This window comes from Coffea arabica, chromosome 9c (assembly GCF_036785885.1).
Source record: "Coffea arabica cultivar ET-39 chromosome 9c, Coffea Arabica ET-39 HiFi, whole genome shotgun sequence".
Classification (NCBI taxonomy): domain Eukaryota; kingdom Viridiplantae; phylum Streptophyta; class Magnoliopsida; order Gentianales; family Rubiaceae; genus Coffea; species Coffea arabica.
The window spans coordinates 20,074-40,171 of record NC_092326.1 but is presented as its reverse complement, the minus strand read 5'-3'; the positions used below and the strand labels follow the sequence as shown (position 1 = coordinate 40,171).

At 35.0% G+C, this 20,098-nt stretch overlaps 3 protein-coding genes across 3 annotated transcripts; 1 reads left to right on the top strand and 2 right to left on the bottom strand.

Annotated features, from left to right (window-relative positions):
• On the top strand, positions 1-3,416 carry LOC113708903 (basic leucine zipper 23). The gene is made up of 3 exons (XM_027231615.2): positions 1-344; positions 631-1,555; positions 3,149-3,416. The coding sequence occupies exons 2-3, from the start codon at positions 763-765 to the stop codon at positions 3,175-3,177; spliced, it is 822 nt and encodes a 273-aa protein (XP_027087416.1). The 5' UTR covers positions 1-344; positions 631-762; the 3' UTR covers positions 3,178-3,416.
• Positions 3,417-8,712: 5,296 nt separating this feature from the next.
• On the bottom strand, positions 8,713-12,907 carry LOC113708969 (WD-40 repeat-containing protein MSI2). The gene is made up of 6 exons (XM_027231717.2): positions 12,464-12,907; positions 11,800-12,120; positions 11,511-11,654; positions 10,300-10,424; positions 9,473-9,568; positions 8,713-9,197 (listed from the first exon to the last, which is right to left on the bottom strand). Exons 1-6 carry the CDS (start codon positions 12,773-12,775, stop codon positions 8,978-8,980), a joined length of 1,218 nt encoding a protein of 405 aa, XP_027087518.1. The 5' UTR covers positions 12,776-12,907; the 3' UTR covers positions 8,713-8,977.
• A 4,277-nt stretch (positions 12,908-17,184) lies between these two features.
• LOC113708863 (heavy metal-associated isoprenylated plant protein 26) lies at positions 17,185-18,893 on the bottom strand. Its single transcript, XM_027231526.2, has 2 exons — positions 18,451-18,893; positions 17,185-17,679 (listed from the first exon to the last, which is right to left on the bottom strand). Exons 1-2 carry the CDS (start codon positions 18,532-18,534, stop codon positions 17,296-17,298), a joined length of 468 nt encoding a protein of 155 aa, XP_027087327.1. The 5' UTR covers positions 18,535-18,893; the 3' UTR covers positions 17,185-17,295.
• Positions 18,894-20,098: the final 1,205 nt, after the last annotated feature.

The following is a 20,098-nucleotide window of genomic DNA, read 5'->3' as shown; positions in this document are numbered from 1 at the left end:
CACACATTTTTTTTTCCACTGATTAAGTTTCAGTAGGAATCTGATGAGCCAATGGCCTCTGTGTCTATGGCTTCATCCTTTTGTTTCCGCCATTAAAACTTCGCCATCCATTTTTAACCTAAGAAATCAACACCCTCCATCTGTTCTCTTCTATAAAACTCCTCGTCAAGATTCCCCTTGTGGCGGCCCCCTCTCAACACACCAAAGGAAAAAGAGAAGGAAGAAAAAGCACGGGCGTGAACGGTCTGTCTTTGTCGCCGCCTTGTCGACCTTGAATTTTTCCGACAAGGGTTCAATTATTTGCAGCTTCTTGTCAACTTCTCGACAAAATTTTGTGTGAATGGGTATGTCTGCTTTTGAATTTTGTATACTGCGGCTTAACCATTGAATTTTGAAGTTTTATTAAGTGCTCTGTTTGCTTTTAATTCTTCAATTGTTCGACCGGATTCAAAGAAATAATTCATCAGCTTTGGGGGAGTTTTTGCTGTTTTATGTATCTTGATCCCATGGCGCCCTGCCCTTAATTGGAGGCTTTTAAACTTGTTCTGCTTGTGAGAATTCAATTCCTTTATGCCTGAATCGATTGAAGATTTTAGCTTTATCATGCATTTTGGGCTCTGTTTTTTCTAGGGTTTGACATCTGGTTGACCCCGTATCGAATTTAGGCTTCTGATCGAGCGTAGGTAGGCTTTTTGAGTTGACTTGGGTCATTTTCGTAAGATTGTATCTAATTGGTAAATCTGCCAGCGTTTTGCTGGTATAATGGATGACGGGGAGCTTGAGTTTTCAAACCATGAAATGTTTTCGAACTCGAGTTTTGGTGATCTTCCAAGTAGTTGCTCTATGGGTAGCTTCCTTGATGAAATTCTTAAAGATACCCATGCCTGTACCCATACCCATACTTGCAACCCGCCTGGTCCTGATAACTCGCACACCCACACTTGTTATCATGTCCACACAAAAATTGTGCCTGCCCCAAGCGAAGATAAGACCCCCACTGATGACACTGCTGAGTCCACTGAAAAGAAGTCAAAGAAACGACCTTTAGGGAACCGTGAAGCTGTGCGCAAGTATCGGGAGAAGAAAAAGGCTAGGGCTGCTTCATTGGAGGATGAGGTTGTTAGGTTGAGGGCTTTGAATCAGCAACTGATGAAGAGGCTGCAGGGTCAGGCTGTTTTGGAAGCTGAAATTGCAAGGCTTAAGTGCTTGCTTGTGGATATCAGAGGAAGGATTGAAGGTGAGATTGGATCTTTCCCATATCAGAAGTCAGCCAACAAGAGTGGGGATGCTTATCTTGCTAATCATAATCTGCCGGCTGCATATGTGATGAATCCATGTAATGTGCGATGTGATGATCAACTTTACTGTCTTCATCCCGGATCAGAAGGCAGAAGTGCTGAAGCTGCAACATTGAATGGTCAAGGCTTCAATGATTGTGAATTTGAGAATCTTCACTGTTCAGGCAACCAAAATTCAGGCTTGAAGGAGCTTCCTGGTTGTGGAATGGGCAATGGCGTGCCTTCTACCAATACTTCTAACGGGAATAAAAAAAAAGGTGACATATAGCCTACATTTCTATGTGTAATTATTAGTCATCGTTCTGGAAAATAGGTTATTGAACTTGATAATAGTTAGCAGAAGGCTTTCTCTGCCTCAAAATGTTTAAAGTTCTATTTGTTGCTAGTCTCTTGTGCACCTGTTTTAAACTACTTCCTTCATCTTAGTTGTTGTGCTTGTCATCTAGTGTCATTTCTTATTTTCTTCATTACTAATTAATGGGTGCTTTTAATCTTCTTCAGAACATTAGCTTCAAGGGTTAGCCTTTTTCAGCATATATGTCGTAATGGATTTCTACTTTCTTGCCTACTTGATTATTGCTATTGGATCATGCATATGCAGTTGACTCTTTCAGGTTTTTCACTGGTGAGGCTTTTCTGGATATATAAAATGCAAACATGATATATATGTAAATACCTACATAGATCACAATTTTTGAGTATTGTTACATATATTGATTTTTGTGTGTATGCATGTATTAGTTCCCATGACAATGCTGTAATATGTTCAGTGTCGTTTTGGTTTTCTCTTTGCAACCTATAATTGAAGGTGTTTTGGTTTTTATGGTAGTTTTTCTCTATCAACATGTTTGATTGCCATAGTCATTTGTTTGCTTCATCCTATAGTCGTACTTGTTTTTGGGCTTTCGCATATTTTTTGAACTGTAGCGAGCAACAGTAGTCAAGCACCAAACTTTTCAGTAGTTCTTTTGTGAAAAAACTGGGTGAGTTTAAATCCTAATCCACTTCATACTAACAAGACATATATGAGTGGGTCCCTTAGTACAGACATTGTATAGCGAGATGACTTCATGCAAAATAACATGAGTGTGCACCTCATTTTAAATGGTTAGCCCAAATTATGTCAAGTAAGATTGATGAAAAATTGCAGTCTGTTTCTCCTACACATTTTCCTGAGCATCAAATTGGTGGTTAAACTTATTGTGTCATCATATAAAGGAAAGGCTGAAAATTGGTTAAGACTTTTGAAGTTTGACATTGAGTTCACAACTTCCAAAAGTGCATTTGTAAATGACTAAATGTTGGACATGATTTTAACCTCTGAATTATATAATTTCTAATTTTTTTTGGGTTACTATAGCTGCCTATCGAGAAACACTTGAGGAACTTGGCATGTTTGCCGTGTGTAGCGTCAGTCAGGAAAAGTTTCATTTTTATAAATTCTCTCAGTTAAATTTGACATTCTCTAAGAATTTAATCCCCATCTTTAACATCTTGGTAAATGTCAGCAGACGAGTCTGTAATTTGAAAATAGGTTCTTATGCTATCCGAGTTAGCTTCTGCTAGCTACTTTTGGAGACTATTTGTACTTGTTACAATTTTTGAATGGTTTGGCAGGCATTTGAGATATATTGCTAGACTGTTCTTTTGTATGACCTCAAATGCTGTTGATTGGAATCAACATTTGAATTGTAAAATACTTGGATTAAATGTTTCCCAGTTATCTTGGAGATCATTTGGCAAATTTTATTCTATTGGGTAGACATTTTCCTTATATATGATGTTCCCTTATCAAAAAATTTTTATATGATGTTGAATATTTTTTTTTTTTTTTGGCATTGTTCTACCAGGAGTTGCACGCTCCGGAACAGGAGGTTGACAAGCTATCGTGGATGCTTCCTCATTGTTTTCTTTCAGAGTCTGGAAGTTAGGCCATCATCCCTTGATCTATGAAGCTCCATAGGGGGGGGATTGTTTTCAGATCTTTATGAACCATCAGCAGCCTTTATTTTGTGAATGTGTTATGTAAAGCAGAATGGCTCCCTTAGTGTAGCTGGCAGATGCTATGAAGAGGAAACCAAATTTCTTGGTTTTCTATCAGCTTGATAGCTTTCTTCATCAGCGGTTTATTCTTTTTTTCCAGACACTAATTATTGTTATTTAATGCGTTTATTCCTTATGTGTCTAACATTTTGCTCTGAAAAAAAAAGAAGCTTTTTAACCTTTTCATTCTTGCAAAAATTTTGTGCCCCCCTGAAGCTGCTGTGCTAGATGGCTCGTCACATCCAACCATCAGATTCTTTTATTTTGAAAGGTCTCGGCTCTTTGGTGTTGATGCGGCTGCTGATGCTTTTTGCTGTTTCACCTTGCCGTTTATTCCATTGAAAGGGGTACAGAACGGGCTTCTGATAAAGATCGGGAATTTCTTTCCCTTTGGGTTTTTGTTTTCTTAGGTTTATGTTTGCTTTCTTTCTTTTACAGTTATCTTTACCAAGCTTTAAGGATCCCTTCCTTGAAAAAAATATTTTTTTTTTTAAAAGGCGACCTACCTTACAAATTTTATATGTTGTTATCGGTAAAGGATATTTTTGGCAGGGATGTCTTTCCAATACTAGTTTACAGGCTTGAATATAGAAGTGTTAACGAGTCGAGTCGAGTCGAATTTGAATAGTTTTATATTCAAGTTCGAACTTGATGCTACACAAGCTTACTCAAGATTGAGCGAGCAGAAATTATGTAGCTCGACTATGTAATTCCAAAGTCGAGCTCTAGGGTTTGAAATAATACTAGAAAAGCTTTTTAAAAAAAGTTCAAAGAATTATGGTAAATTATCTAAAATTTTCAAAGAATTATGATAAATTACCTAAAATTTTTGTCTCTTTTTTAGTTTTTACAATATTACTTTTTCACCATTTAAAAATTTTATTGTAAATTATCTAAAACATAAATAAATTTTTATTAATCATTTCATAATTAAAATAAATATATAATATAAATAATATACCAATAATAGAGCAAGTAGTACAAATGGAGGTTTCGAACTTTTGATTTGCTATATGCGTTGAGCTACTCGAGTTCGAACTCAAACTTAGTCGAATCGAATTCAAGCCGGGGCATTTGATCAAGACACTCGTGAACAATCAACTCTAGGTGAACGTATCTCTGTCTCTAACTACAAAGCGCCGAAGGGCTTGCTACAGTAATTTTCGCCAGTTATTTTGTAATTTCGGTGTTGATTTTGTCTCTTTTGTCCGCTGGTGCAATTCTCCTTCCACGTCCTCTTTTGTCCGCTGCTTCAATTATCCTTGGACGCCGGTTATTTTGTAATTTCGGTGCTGATTTTGTCCTCTTTTGTGCTGGTCTCTACATAATTTCCCTATCAATTTTGTACCTTGTGGTCTTTAGATGTCATCTCACTTAATTATTGTTTCTTTGGTTTTGTTTGTTCGAGTTGCTACCTTCCATTCCCTAATGCAGCATGAATTTTTAGGGCTATACAAATCTATATATATTATTGCATCTTATTTGTGTGCCTTTATCTATATATATATATATATATATATATTCATTTTCTCCAAAATATATATATCAACAAAAATAATGATTTTCTGAAAAATATATATATTGACAAAAATGTTGTGCATATCTAATAAATATAAATCAATTGTGCCACTTTGTATTAGCTTCCACTAATACGACCAATAGTTTTTAAAAATATAGGATAATTTTCCTCTATTTCAAAAATGTTACTTCGATAATATTTGTTAACTACTAAATTATTAATTTAAAGCTTGTGCATTTTAAGATTGAGTAACATAACATAAATGTGGTCAATACAAAGTGATGATTAATTGTGTGCCTTTTTATATATATTTATTTTCAGCAAAATATATATATCGACAAAAATATTGATTTTCTGAAAATTATATATATATCGACAAAAATTTTATGTGTATCTAATAAATATAAATCAATTGTGCCACTTTGTATTAGCTTGCATTATACAACTAATTGTTTTTAAAAATACAAGATAATTTCCCTCTATTTCAAAAATGTTACTATGATAATATTTCAAAATTTAAAAATATAGCACTGAAAACCAAAATAAAAAAGACAAACTTTTCTCTAAAACTATAAAAAATATAACCAAACAACTAGAAATTTACATACAAATACTTAAACCGAACTCCTATATATATAGCAAAAATATACATGATACAACTCAAAAAACAAATATCGCACTGACACATGAATCACAAGACAAATAGTAACACCACAAATATAACAAACAAACAAAACTAGAAAAGATAGACACGATAAAACAATATTAAACAATCTTACAAGCTCAAATAAAATATTAAATATACATATATATATACACATGTGTATAAATAAATAAATAATAAAAATATAACAAACAAACAAACAAAACCCCAAAAAATATAAACAATAAAAAATTAAACCATTATATCTCCTAAAATAAAATACTAAACACACACGCGCATATATATATATATATATATAATTAGTCACTCATTAAGAAGATGACATGACAGACGGTTAAAGCTACAGGGACACTATTTGCTCATCAACTATTCACATCCTAGAAGTTAAATTGTTCTCTGTGAATCTCTTTGTCAAAAAAAAACCCGATAACTCATTCGTGGTAAGCCAGGAGGCTGACTAGAAGTTTTCAGATCTTTAATTGTGGTCGATAATGTTGCAAGAACAATACTGGCAACCCACCGTACCTCTTTTTTTTTATTTTTTTTTGGTCGTATTTGAGAATCCTTGATCAGGATCTGCTGGTGGAAGAACTGAAGGAAATTAGACGCGAATAGGACTCTGGAAATTTGACAAATGACAAAAGAAACAGGGGATATTTTTCGTTCTTCGTCTGTTTCAACTTCAATCGATTTCTTGCTTGCTAATCCATTCCACATGACGCAAGAAAAATATACAATCAGCGTAGGATTGTAGCGAAGAAGAAAGGGTTGACGCAGCTATTGTAATTTGTCACATTTCACCAAGTCTTGGTAATCATCAGGCGCCGGGGTCCATTTACATTTGAAACTTTGGAAATGGAATGGGAAAATTTTCTCTAATTTCTCACTTGCCATCACTTTGGAAACTTTGAGCACCATAAAATAAGTCGCATAAACATCAAACAGTAAATATTTAAAAATTCTACTGTAAATTACAGTGATTAAACTCTATAATTTTCATGTGCAATCATTTCCATTTCTTATAAAAAAAAAAATTTTTTATATGCATCACCTTACTTTCAATAATATCCATTTAGTACTAACCTATTAATATAAAATCTATTAGCTCTCAAAATTAACATTATCCTTTACTTATTCAGATTCTATTAATTAAAAAAATACAGCTCTCATCTATTTCAATCACATTTATTCATAACTAAATCAATATCATCTTTACTTATAGAAAAAAAAAACCTACTTAATGAATAAACACATATTTTACCAAGCTATAGTATCAAATTATTCCAAATTATTAATTTATCTCATCACACAACACCCAAACTATATCAAAATTGGCCAAAAAATATCTATTATCCATTTATTTTTCAACAAACTTCCCATTCTTTTATATCCTTTTCATAGACTTTTCTGCTACAACAATGCACACTTACTCATCCTAGCTATCCAAATTATGAAAATATCATCATCCTAGAATACATAAACTAAGTACAATAAATTATAACACTCTCAATGCAATTCTCCACCTAATTTTCCATCCTACCAACTTTAAAAAATTAATATATATATTCCATTAATTTAAATAATATTTACTTATCACTAAATTAAAATAAAAAAACAAAATTTTTTGAAACCAATATTATCCATCAAATCTGTAGATCGTATTAATTTTAAAAAACACAACACAAATCACACCAATTTTACTATATCTATTTATAAATAAATCAATCCAATATTCCAATCTATCACTTCTCCATCCACTATTCCAACTATATTATGATGCAAAATACTCTAAATCTATGTTATTAAATAAATCTTACATTAACCTAAGTACACTCTCAAATTAGGATGTATATATAAAAAAAAACACATGCTTTTTGCTTTCCTATTCATAATCTATTTCTTGCACAAACATCTTCTTCGTAAATAAACCATCAGTTAGCACTCTTACACTAGATACAATAAATACCAATTTCACATCGCTCTACGTTTACATATACTATCTCATATTTGCTTAATCTACAATCACCACTCTAATATTCAACAAAATAATAATCCTCTATTTGTGATTCTTTCTATTTTATTTTATATTCCTCATCATTCAACAACTCTATGACATGACACCCGCGATAGCCGCGGGGTCCAATGCCTAGTATATATTTGGCGGGGGGATTCCCCGTAGGCTATAGCCGGACCTTTCGACTTTAGTGACCGACACGTGGTGTGTCAAAACCACTCATTACTGACTCATCAGCATGTGACGACGCAAAAGGACAATTCTCCCAGGTCTCTCTCGACTCCGGTAGGCCTTTTCCCGTGTACCTCAACCACTCGATACCAAAGGGCCCGTCATCACGCGGTGCTTTGGATTGTATGCCGCAATCGGGATTATAAGCCTCATTATGAGTAAAGTTTTGGCCATTTACCTTTTCGTATGTGCAAACGTGCCTACTATTCTTTGGGCTTCGTGTAGTCCATTAATCACTTTTGTGTTGTCTCTCCATATTTAGCGAGGGTTTTCTTTAAATTCTTTTCATCCAATTTCTTTTGTTTTTCTTCTTTTCATTTTTCACTTGAAACTTTCAACTGCGGAGAAATGGTGCTGTTTAACTTATTTCCCCATCCCCTGCTGCCCCCCTATTTCTTCCCCTGTGCCCACACCCATTACCATCCACATGTTCAAATACATTTCCATCTGTCCAAATAGGAACAAAATAACTAAAAATAAAAAATCACTAGATAGATACGACATAAAAATTTTACAATATACTTGCTCTTTTATATTATGATTATAATGTGTAGGGAAGGATTCATAAATGATTCAAATTGATTAATTCTTTAAAGAATAAGAAACCGTCTCCCAAACCAAACGTAGCTTTGTTTGGATTGTATTTTCCTGAACTTTTTATAAAAAAAAAAATTTATTGTAACGATTTGATATATATAAAATAAAAAAGTAATTTAAAAATACATTCACGAGAAACGTAATAATTTTTCAAAAAAAAAATTGCAACCCCAACACAAAGTTTTGTGCGTTAAGAGAACACAAGCTAATAATCTGTTGACTTCCTTTCTCTTTCGTTTCTCTCAAAAACAAAGAAAGTTACCTTCTCTTATTGTCTTTTCTAACTTAAAACCTTTTCAATCTTTCCTCTGCTAATGTACCAAATTAAGTGCCTCCAAAAGGGAAAGAGGAAAAAAAAAGGCTTGACTAGACACTAGTCGGAGCATTATAACACATTCTCTTGTTCCGACCATTACATTCTACATCCTGAAAATAGCACAAAAAATTTTAACAGACTCAACGAAGAATCTTGACTAAATTAACCAAAATGATAGAAACAAGAGCAATAAATTCTGTTACCCCAAGGGTAAGTCACAAGAACGAATGTTTCATTCGCTACCAAGCACAGACGATGATCAGGCCAATACAAAACCATTAATTAAAGGTAATGGCTATGGAAAATCTGCTGTCACCGCAACATCATCGTCACCATAAATGCTGTCTGCCATTTGCCAAACCTGAAGGGTGTTGTCTTCTGCTACGCTTGAAATGACCCATGGCTCATTCTTGTTCCAGGAGAAGTCAGATATCTTTGCTTTGTGACCTCCGTGAGAGAAGAGAAGCTCAGGAGGACCATCTTCAGCTTCTCCTTCCAACTGCTCATCCCCAACCCTGAAAGACATATATAGTTTGATAAGCTACATATAAACCAAAAGTTATCACTGCAGAAAATCATCCAAAATGAGGAAATCAAAGACAATAAATGGAAGTCCGAGAATTCGGCTCATCATTTGGCATTTCTGGATCCACGCTTCTCCATTTTGTTCCTGTAAGTCGCTTTGCTTGACTAATCATTCCCTATTGATTAACAATAAGTTGAATACAAACAGGGAAAAAACGAGGGGTAAGGCAGTCAGAACCAGTATTATGAGATATGAGTTGATTACTTGTTAAGATCCCACACCATCAATCTTCTATCATCAGCTGATGATGCTAACACGGTTTCATGGTTAGGATCCCACTCTACTTGGAATACCTCCTCTCTGTTGGAAAATAGGAAATTCAGTGCATCTTATGTCATGATAGATTTGCTTTTCACAATAACAATAACAAAGAGAAAGAGGAAAGAGAAAGGGTAGAAATAGTTCTGATCTTAGTTAAATAAGAATGCAGATAGAAAGTAGAATTAATATCTACATTAGCAAGAATGAATTAAAGAAGATCTCTGATTTGGCAATGATGCCTAGGCAGTCAAAAGGCTGTCTCAAAGATTTTACTAGAAGGTAAGCATTTTTCCATGTATAAAGCTAATAGTTCATTCATTAACAGATATATTCGACTAAATCACAGCAGAGAGCTAACAATTTCCAAACTTAGTCCAAAAACAAGTGTAATTGATAGCATGCCCGTGTTGAAGTTTAATGGCTATTGATAAATAGCTTCTTAATTTTAGAAGCTCGGAATTTGAGCCTCATGAAAAAGTATTATAAGCCAATAATTAGAAAGCTTCACGTAAATTGTCACCAAGTAATATCAAAAGGATTCTTCTAAGGGAAAGTTACTTATAGCAAACAGCACAGCACACATCAAACAAGTTCTTTATCTCCAGAATTACTACTCCAAAATGGATCTGGTGTTGCAGCCAATAACAAATCAGACAACTGGGATAAGTTCCAAGTCAATATGATCCATCCCAAGAAAATAAATGGCAGGGTGAAATGTTCAATATCATAATGAAACTCAATATGAGAATTCAATCATTTGAAGAACTTACGTGTGACTACCCAGAATGTGCAATGGGGAACTCAGCTTTCTTATGTCAAAAAGACCAACAGTGGCATCGGATGACGCTGTTGCCACAACCCACTCATTGAACGGGTTGAAGGATAGATAGTTCACCTAAAAGCATTAAATGATAAACATGTTAAGCTCAGCTTCCTTCTGCTTTCAAGAAACAGATCCACGAGCAACCTTATTTTCCATTAACAGATCCAAGTAATTTGGTAGAAACAAGGGAAAGGAAGACAATGACAAGTACTAATTTATTGGAATTTTTTACAACTAATATTAAAAGTACTATATATGATGTAAACAGAATATATCTAGAGAATGCTAGAATAAATTAAGAAATTCTTGTCTTGGCATGCCGCTTCAAAAATTAAAACACTCCTTATATCAAGTTCTAGAATCCCAGATATTAATTAATTCTTGATAGGTTTCCCTCTCCTCCTTGTTCAATCTTAGTGGATTAAATCAGAATCTAGGATGAGAATTTGAGCGGCATTTACAATTTACATCAAAGGTTTAACTCAGTTCAACTCTTTGTTCCTTGCAACCTATATTGTAGAGCAGTGGCGAAGGATACAGGAGACAGGCTTGATCAGCTGACCCTAATGGTAGGACAAAGGCAGTTTGATCCCAATTCCTTCAGTTTAGGACTTCACAGGTTCCATTATCTTTAACTTTGATGGACTCTTAAGGAAAGTATCGGTTAGCAGGTATTTTAAACATTGGAGCAACAAATGGAAACTATTGATCATAGCAGCAAAAGAAAGGGAACGTTGTCTAGGAGAATGGTGAACTGAGGAAACACAGCTTGCCCTTTTCACAGAAGTATTTTTTCATCAGAACATATCAGCAGTAAATTGAATTAGGCTGCTGCTTGAGTTTCTTCAATATGTTTCCTGAAAATCTTCTTGACAGTCAGGTTTGTGATATCAACTTCTAATAGCAACTGGATCAGGATTTAGCCTGACACAACAAAGCAAGTTTAACTCCAATTTTACCGAACACTTGTAATCTTCTTCCTGTATCTGCTTGATATTTGTGCACATGGGCATATAGTTGGCAAAACATGTCAGAAATCAAAAAATCGACAAGGAGATGGAAGGCAAAATAAAGGTAACGTTCTACTGGAGATCCCAACACTATAACTACAAGAAAAGCAAGTATTGGATGATAAAAAGCTTCCGACAATTGCTTCACCTCTTTATCATGCACTTGAAAGGAATGCTGGGGTCTGTTTGTCCTCGAGTCCCAAATTATCAGTCGACAATCATCTCCAACTGACCCAAACAAGTTTTCATTCTTCAAGTGCCATGAAACATCCTCAACCACGCTTTCATGATCCTGGAATGACATTTAATCTCCTTTAAATTAGTTAAGCAATACCCAAAAAACAAAAAGCTTCTACGAAACTCGCATTGCTGAGAGAGACTCTTCAAGATAACGTACCAAAACCAGAAAAAGAGAAATAACGAGATTGAGAAATTACCTGATACATGAAAGAAGCCTCAAGCACCTTGTCACTGGGCAATGCAGAAATATCCCACAAACAAATCCTGCAATCATTTGATCCACTCAAGAGGTGCCCCTGTTTGAATGGGCTCCATGACAATCCATACCCTTCTTTATCATGTCCCCTCAACCTCAGGTCAGGGTCACAGGACTCTCTCTGATTTATAAGTTGATTTTCACAGTTAAACACGTACACCTCGCAGCTGCTGGTCTTAGCAGCGATAACAGATGGATTTTGTGGCATACAACGTGCCCTATTTACTTCCCCATCAACATGTATCTTCTGCACTATCTCCACCTGTGACAAGCATTTATTCACATTTTACAATCACAGCATCAAATTTACACCGGCATTACATGCTACAATATTCTTGGAGAACATGAGTGTAAAATGTCAAAAGCCTGCAATGTCTCAAGAAGGAAGACAACATAGTACCTAAAAAATTTTTTTTGCGAAAAAAAAAATCAAAATAATGGGAAATTAGCAGCAGCAATTGTTTTCCTTGTATTTGTTTTTGTTTTAATAATCACGGGCTTATGGGAAATCTCTATTAGTCCCTTGCTTTATCACTGTTATGAATAGCATCTTCATTGGGAGAATTAATCAAACAGGTGCTGTGGATAAAGGTAAGATGGAAGACCTTGGGGATTACATCATCGGGGTCGGGATGGAGAGCGGAAGCGGGGTCTCTAGGGAGGTGAACGTTGGCCAGCATGAGGAAATTGGGGAAGTCGTCGGACGTGTGGGTCCCAAGAACCAGCTTGTGGACGGCAAGAGGGCCATCGTGGAGGGGCGGTGGCAGAGGAAGCCATTGGACGGTGAGAGATGGCCACTCCAGAGCATGAGAAATGACCAGATCATAGAGAAAAGGGGTGTTCTTCTTCCACACTGAAAACTCTTCCTCCACCATCTCATCCCCACCGGCGGCTCCGCCGTCCCCTTCATCTCCCATCTTCTACCTTTTTTTTTTCCGGCTGTTCGTTAGCGTGTCTTCCTCTCTCACGCACTCAACACGCGCGCGCGCGCACACACAGTGGCTTTGTGCGTTTCCCGCCAAATGCAAGGAGGAAGCGAGCAACTAAAATAGAGGGAGGCAGTAACTACTAACTAGTACGAGGTGGGCGGAGTGTTGGACTTTTTCATTATGGGCTGGTGGACTGGATTTTATGATTGTCAGTAGTGATCTTCCAGAGTGGGCTGAACTCTGACTAGGGGTGGGCGCGAGTCGGGTACCCGTTCTATTCACTATTTGACTGATCCGACTCGTACATTACAGATCAGTCATTTTCTGACTCTTACTTGCCCCGAATATCAGCAGGTACTCTAAAACGGGTACCCACTGAGATAGGGTCGGATCAGCGGGTACCCGTTCCGCCCCATTTATCATTTAATTTTTTTAAAAAAAATGATTTATACCAATTTAATTTTATATTTTATACATTCATCTAATATTTAATAATTTTTTTTTCTAAAAAAAGGTTTTCCACCAATAAACAAGCATATGAAAAAAATATAAGATAAAGGGAAAAAATTAAAAGAATTCAAAATCAATAAAAATTTGAAATAAGTAGCACAATTTTTAATATATATGTTCCACATTAATTAAACTTTTTTCTATAAAATATAAAATCATGGCCTTTACAAACGAATCTTGTAAATAAACTATAGTCTCTCATATTTGTAATACAATTTATTCAATAAAATTATTTATTTAGTTCTAACTTATTATTTTATAGTGTGTGTATAAAAATAAAAATAAAAAATATATATATGCAGGGCGGATCGGGTACCCATGGATTTTTAATTATGTGACCCTAACCCGTCCTGCATCTTAGCAGATACCCGACCCTTTTTTGATCCGATCAAATAATAAAAATCGGATATTCTAATTTTCGGATCGGATCGAATCGGATATGACGGATTTTTGGGCTAACGGATAATTTTGCCCACCCCTAACTCTGACCCTTAGGGATTCAAAGAAATGGCCCAACCAGTAAGAGCTTTGCAAGCTGAAACCACCTAAAAGGTCCATAATCCGGCGTGCTGCATTACTTTACAAGATGGTAATGGTAGTACAGGTTTGTTTGGATAGAGTATTATTTGAAATAATTACTGTAACACTATTTGTTAAAAGTTAATTTTCTATATATATATATAAAAACGAGTTGGTGTTTGACTGTTGGTTATTTTTCATCTGCCTTTTTTAGGGGCAATTTAGGTAACATGTCGGCATAGCACAACTGATCCAGTTTGAGTGCAAGCATGCTATACTTATTGCTATGTGAGTTGACAAGCGTACCCTTGGTGGGATGATAATTATATTCTCAAATTCTACTTATGTGGTTGTAGTGACAGTTTTACCTTTTTAACCATCCGTAGATCTGTAGTTAACACAAAAAGGTAGTTGGGTGAACTTGGAATTATTGCAAACGGTAAGTCAAGCAATTGAACTGGGCAAAGAGTGGGACTAATTAAATTCAATAATCGAAGCATCATTAAAGACTATATGAATGTATCAAGATGATGATTAATTGACTACTCCATAGTGGAGGTGTAACTGTAGACGTTTTCCTCTCCTAAACTTCTACATGTGCAATTGAACTCGTACAAATAGTGGGTTAATTAGAATGAGCACTTATGGCATCTTTAAGATAGGAGTAATGCATGAGAGATAAGGAATCTCTTGGAAAGCATCTTTGAAGTGTAACTGCAAAACTTGTTCCCTTCTATAGCATTTGTTGAGCTGATTTTTGAGGTAGCTACAATAATGGGGGTTGTTAATACAAAACATCATTGGTTCAGCTGGTTATGGTTCATACCATAGGTTGTTCCTCTTCCCCTTTCCTTTCCTTGTGATTTCCATTTCAATCCTTCGTGAAGGTATGCTTATTTTGCTACCCTCCTCCCTCTTATGTTCCTTGATTAGATTGTTAAAGTTTGTCTTTTGTTATTTAAGTTCTTTGATTCAAAAATCTGATGTTCATTTTTCTATATTAGCATTGTTATATATGTATGATAAGATATCAATGGATTGTATTTTTTTTTTGGAAGCTATTTTTTTTTTAATTGTTCTAGTATTGGTGGAAGCAGGTTTAACTAATAATTGGATCCTGATGATCCCACTATTAAGGTTTGCTTTTCATATCCTCATATACTTATGAAATATTAAATAGTCTAAATTTATATACAATTATGATCTCCTTTTCATGTCTTACTTCAATTAGCTGTGGGATGATCAAGTAAAAAATTGTCTCCGAATGCTTGAAGGCCATACTATTTGAGTCATGTGCTTTCATCCTAAATTTCCTATTACAATCATTGGTTCAGCTGATGATATTGTTCCAGGTATGCTGTGCAATGACCTACAGGTAATCTATACATTTGAGAACTCAACTTATTATTATTCACCTTGTGAGAGTGTCAATGCAACTGTTTGAAAAGTTTCATTTCATTCCAAAATAATTTGATGCAAGGGCTTTGTTTGGTATTATAATAATAATACCAATGTGATATCATCACTTTAGTAGCGTTGATCTTCTCTATATTTTTTTGTTGGCACTAGGTTCCCTCATTTTTAAGAAAACAATGTTTTTGAATCTATAAAAAATCATGCTTTATTTCATAGTGAATTTACCGATTAAAGCACTCACTTGTTATGAATGATGAGCTCTATATATTTAGAAAAATAAATTAGAGCATTACATTTTAACAATTTTCTTTTACTTTGCTCCATGTTCTTTTCAGCTAAATATTACAAATTTGTTGATTGTTACTCCAATTACTCATTCACAACACAGGTATCAACTCCCACGCATTGCGTGGGACTCTTTCCTAGTTATATACATTAATAATGACAGTGTATACATTGACTAAGAGTTAATCTTATAGTATTTGTTAAAAGTTAATTTTATATACACTGACATTTTATACACTATTACAATTAATATATTTGTCTACAATTAGATATATATATATATATATGTTGTTAGTGATTGACGAGAGTCCTGTCCACAGGATGTGGTCTGTATATGTGCCATTCACCATCAACATATCCTCCTGATCAGTGGAGAAAGAAAAGAAGGCAGCAAATAGAGGTCCTTCATTTATTTATTTCTTTTGTTTTTAAATGTTCTTCTTCTTTTTTTTTTTGGCGTGAAAATGTGTATATCTAGCAGCTCCTTTTCTACCGGGATATGTACACTGGGATCTTCCCTCCGGCATAAAAGGGCTTGAGAAAAATACTCCATCATCGAGTCAGCCGCTTGCGGCCCCAAATCATGTGCTAATTCTTCTACTCAGAAGTAACGATCTACTCCGGTGGATTAAAGCTTAATTTAAACGCGCCTTGCTAACAATAATCTTTTGATCATGCGGAGAAAAAGGTTATAAAGCAACCATCAAGCAGGCAAAGACCTTCCAGCCGTCCCGTCCCGTCCCATCCCATATTTCATCCGACAAATCAATGTGTAGACCACCCACCCTTGAGCTACTGCTTGCCAGCCAGAGCCACGACCACAAGACAAAGCCAAACCACATGAAACGGAATTGGGCTAAAAAATCTCTAGTCATTAAACTATTGTTGGGGTCGAATTTTGACTATTAAATAATTTTTTTATTGTTCCAAATTTGCCACTAAACTAACTAATTAACACACTTACAATCATTTCGTCGATTATTGTTTGCTCTTAATCTACAAAATAATCAGAACAGCATTATAAATGTGTTTGGATTGTAAGTTATTTGCCCAAATATATTTGCTTATATCATCATTACAATTTCCAATGCACCTTTTTATCTTTCCAATTACCTTTTTATCTCACATACATCACATCACAAAAAATATTACAGTAAAAATATCTCAAATAACTTACAATCTAAACACACTGATTGTAATCCCAAAAAAAAAAAAAACCCATAATGCAGACATACGTCCTTACATTTTGACACGTACTGCTGATTAATTAATTTAGTGACTAATTTATGACAAAAAATTATTTAATGTTTAGACACCGAAGACACGAGCAATAATTTAATGACCATTTGGCATTTTAGTTGGTTGACATTTTTTGCCCTATATAGTGGTACCTACTAGCAAATACTCACTCTAGAAAGGAAAAATAATTTGAAAAAAAAAAGAGACTAAATACATATATGTGTGATTGATTACTTGATTTTCAACATTAACCGATGAAGTGAAAATTTTTAGTATTATTGGGAGAGAATCGACAAATCACAAGAAAATTTTAATCAGGAGTAGTAAATACTTAAATCTTGTTTGAAAAGGGATTTTTCACCAAAAAAAAATCTCTACGTTTTTTTTAGTAAAGTAAATATATTTTTCGATCACCTTTTTATTTCACATACATCAAATCACTGCAATATATTTTCTTAAAAAAAAAAAAAAACTTCAGAAAATTACAATCCAAACACGAGCTTCAGTTTTAAGAGTAACGAGGGATGACCAGATCCACATCACATGACAATACATGCGGAAGGGTTCTCGTCACTAAAGGCCGTAGTGTATCGTACTTCGGAGGAGGTGGCACGTGCCAGCTGCGACAGTTGCGGGTCTTCAACGGATCGCACGTACCCAGGTGGGGCCTTCCTATCGTAGACGCCAGGGGCGTAGGGATGCTCGACGACGTCGTACGGGACGTATGGCCACAACTCCGCCTTCTTGCCCGTGCGATGAGCCACACGCGCCACCACCTTGTTCGGGTCCACGTAGCCGACGACGGTGAGCTTGTGCTGCTTGGGCTCGATCTGCACCGAGCTCACCCCCTTCATCCCTTCCACGGATCTCCGCACTTTCCTCTCGCACCCCTCGCAATCCATCTTCACTTTAATCTCCACCGTCTGATCAGAACACAAAACCCCACCCCCAACCCCCAAAAAAAAAAAAAATCACATCAAAACCACTACAATAATTTTTCCATCTTTTCAATCGGGCCGGAATGATGCCCCATGACCTGATTTCAAGAATGGTCCGGTCCACCAGTAATAAAAATAAATAAAGTTGGTAGAGACCCAAAGTCCGTTTCGGAGCATCTGAATCATATTTATACCATACCCACCATTCAGTGAGGTGGGTGTTGGAAGGTATATCCCAAGAATTTGCACCAAATCAAAGAATGTAAAACTTGATATGGTGGTGGAATTATTGTCAATTTGGATTGGATAGCAACTTTTATAGAATCAAAAAATATATATATCGTAGCAATTTAATATAATATATATATATACACGAGAAGCAGTAAAAAAGTGAGTAAAAAAGTGATTGAAAAATATGTTTACACGAAAAAAAATTATTCTGCGAATAATTTTCACCGTCAGAATAAGGAATTTCTCAGCAAACACTATAAATTATCAGAGATACCTTTGAGTGAGAGGATCTAGACCAGCTAGAGGGGAAACTTACTGCAAGTAGACACAGAAGAAGACATGGAACTTTTACCAAAATAAACGAACTTAAAGCGATGCTGATCAACCGAAACTATGCATGTTTTTGTTAGCAGATCTGACCCAGAGATCGTCTTGCAGTATTCATCCTAGTACTACTTCTCAGAGGCGAAAATGAAGGTGCAAATATATAGAGTAGAATGGGAAGACGGAGTCTAGCAGACTTGCCTGCAACTGTTTTTTCTTCTTGAGCTTGGAGCTGCCGCCGCCGGCGCAATCAAACATATCGGAGAGATGATCCAATACCCCCATTTCAATTCAATTCTTACTGCTGCTCCTTTTCAGCTTTCAGTTTCACACTTCTCCCCCCAACCAACAAAAAAGACTCTCTTCCAACTGCAAGCAGTAGCAGTAGCAGTAGCAGTGATGTTTGGTATAGGTGTAAGTGCCAGTTTAGTGTCCCTTTTGGTTGGCCACAGCTTAGAGACTATAAAGGAGTATGATTACACACATTACCCAAAACAAACAAACAATAATGTAGAGTACTATCTTTTCTTTTTTTTTTTTTTTTTTTTTTGAATAGAGGTATATACTATATATCATTCACACAAAAATTTCTCACTTTCACTCCACTCGTATTCACATAGTATTGAGTTTTTGGAGTTTTGAAACAGGGCGAGTGAGTTCACGCTTGAATAAAAATGAGATAAAAATTGTGTTTAATTGTCAAATATTCTAAATTTATTAATATTAAATTATATAAAAATTTTATATTTATTTATATTAATAAATTAAAGCTGTGCGAACACCTACGATGGCATTCCTATCCCCAATTTACGATTCAAAGAGATATTTAATCCTTTTTTTTAAGTGGCCCCTAAAACAAAGCAAGGCAGTTTCTTGAGTCTTGTCTTGCGTTCTTCTTTTTAATTTTCTTTTACATTTTTGAATACCATATGGGAACGGACAGCCAGCACGTGGCGTTTTTTCATTGGATGGTGGCACATCCAATATGGATATCTCTGGCACCCACCGTCCTTAACGCTTATTCACACCGTCGTCTCGTAATACGGTGCTTATGTCGTTGCCAGTTTTGCTTTTGCTTCTTTTGTTGTGTCATGGACCTCCATCCGATGACAGATGTCAACATGCATATGCATAAAATAAAATTCATATTGTGTTTGGATTAGGCCTGTCAATCGGGCCTAATGAGCCGGGCTTTGACGAGTTCAAGCTCAATTCATTTAATTTGAAATATTTTCGGAATTCGGGCTATGAGTTTCGGATTCATAAATGTGAAGCTCATACTCAACTCACATAATATTCGGATTGTGAGTCTTAATCGGGTTTAACCCAAGCTCACTTATTACTCCTTAATTTTCTTAATATAATTACTATAACTATTAAGTTGTAAAACTAATTTAACATTTACAAGACTATAATATTAAAACTAAACATGAACAAATAACAGTTCTTAAAAAGTATATAAACCAAAAATTTTTTCAATAATATTTATATTTAATCCATTTAAAATGCATGAAAAATAGTAATAAACCATGCAATCATAAGCCAATACATCTTTAAAAGTTGAAACTTTTTTTTATAATCTTGTGATTTAAATCCAAATATGCTTGATGATTTTTGTGTTTGTAAACAAAAAAAAAATCAACCAATACTATGCTAATACAAAAATTTACTCAACCAATAAGAAAAATTAGAGATTTAGTTATGCATTACTAATATTGGCTCTCAAGAAAGTTCATGAAAGAGTCTTTAGATGTATTTTTGTGTTTTGTAATTTATATATATATTTAGTATTTAGTAAAAATATATTTGGATATATAATTATACATAATATCAAAATATAAATATTATA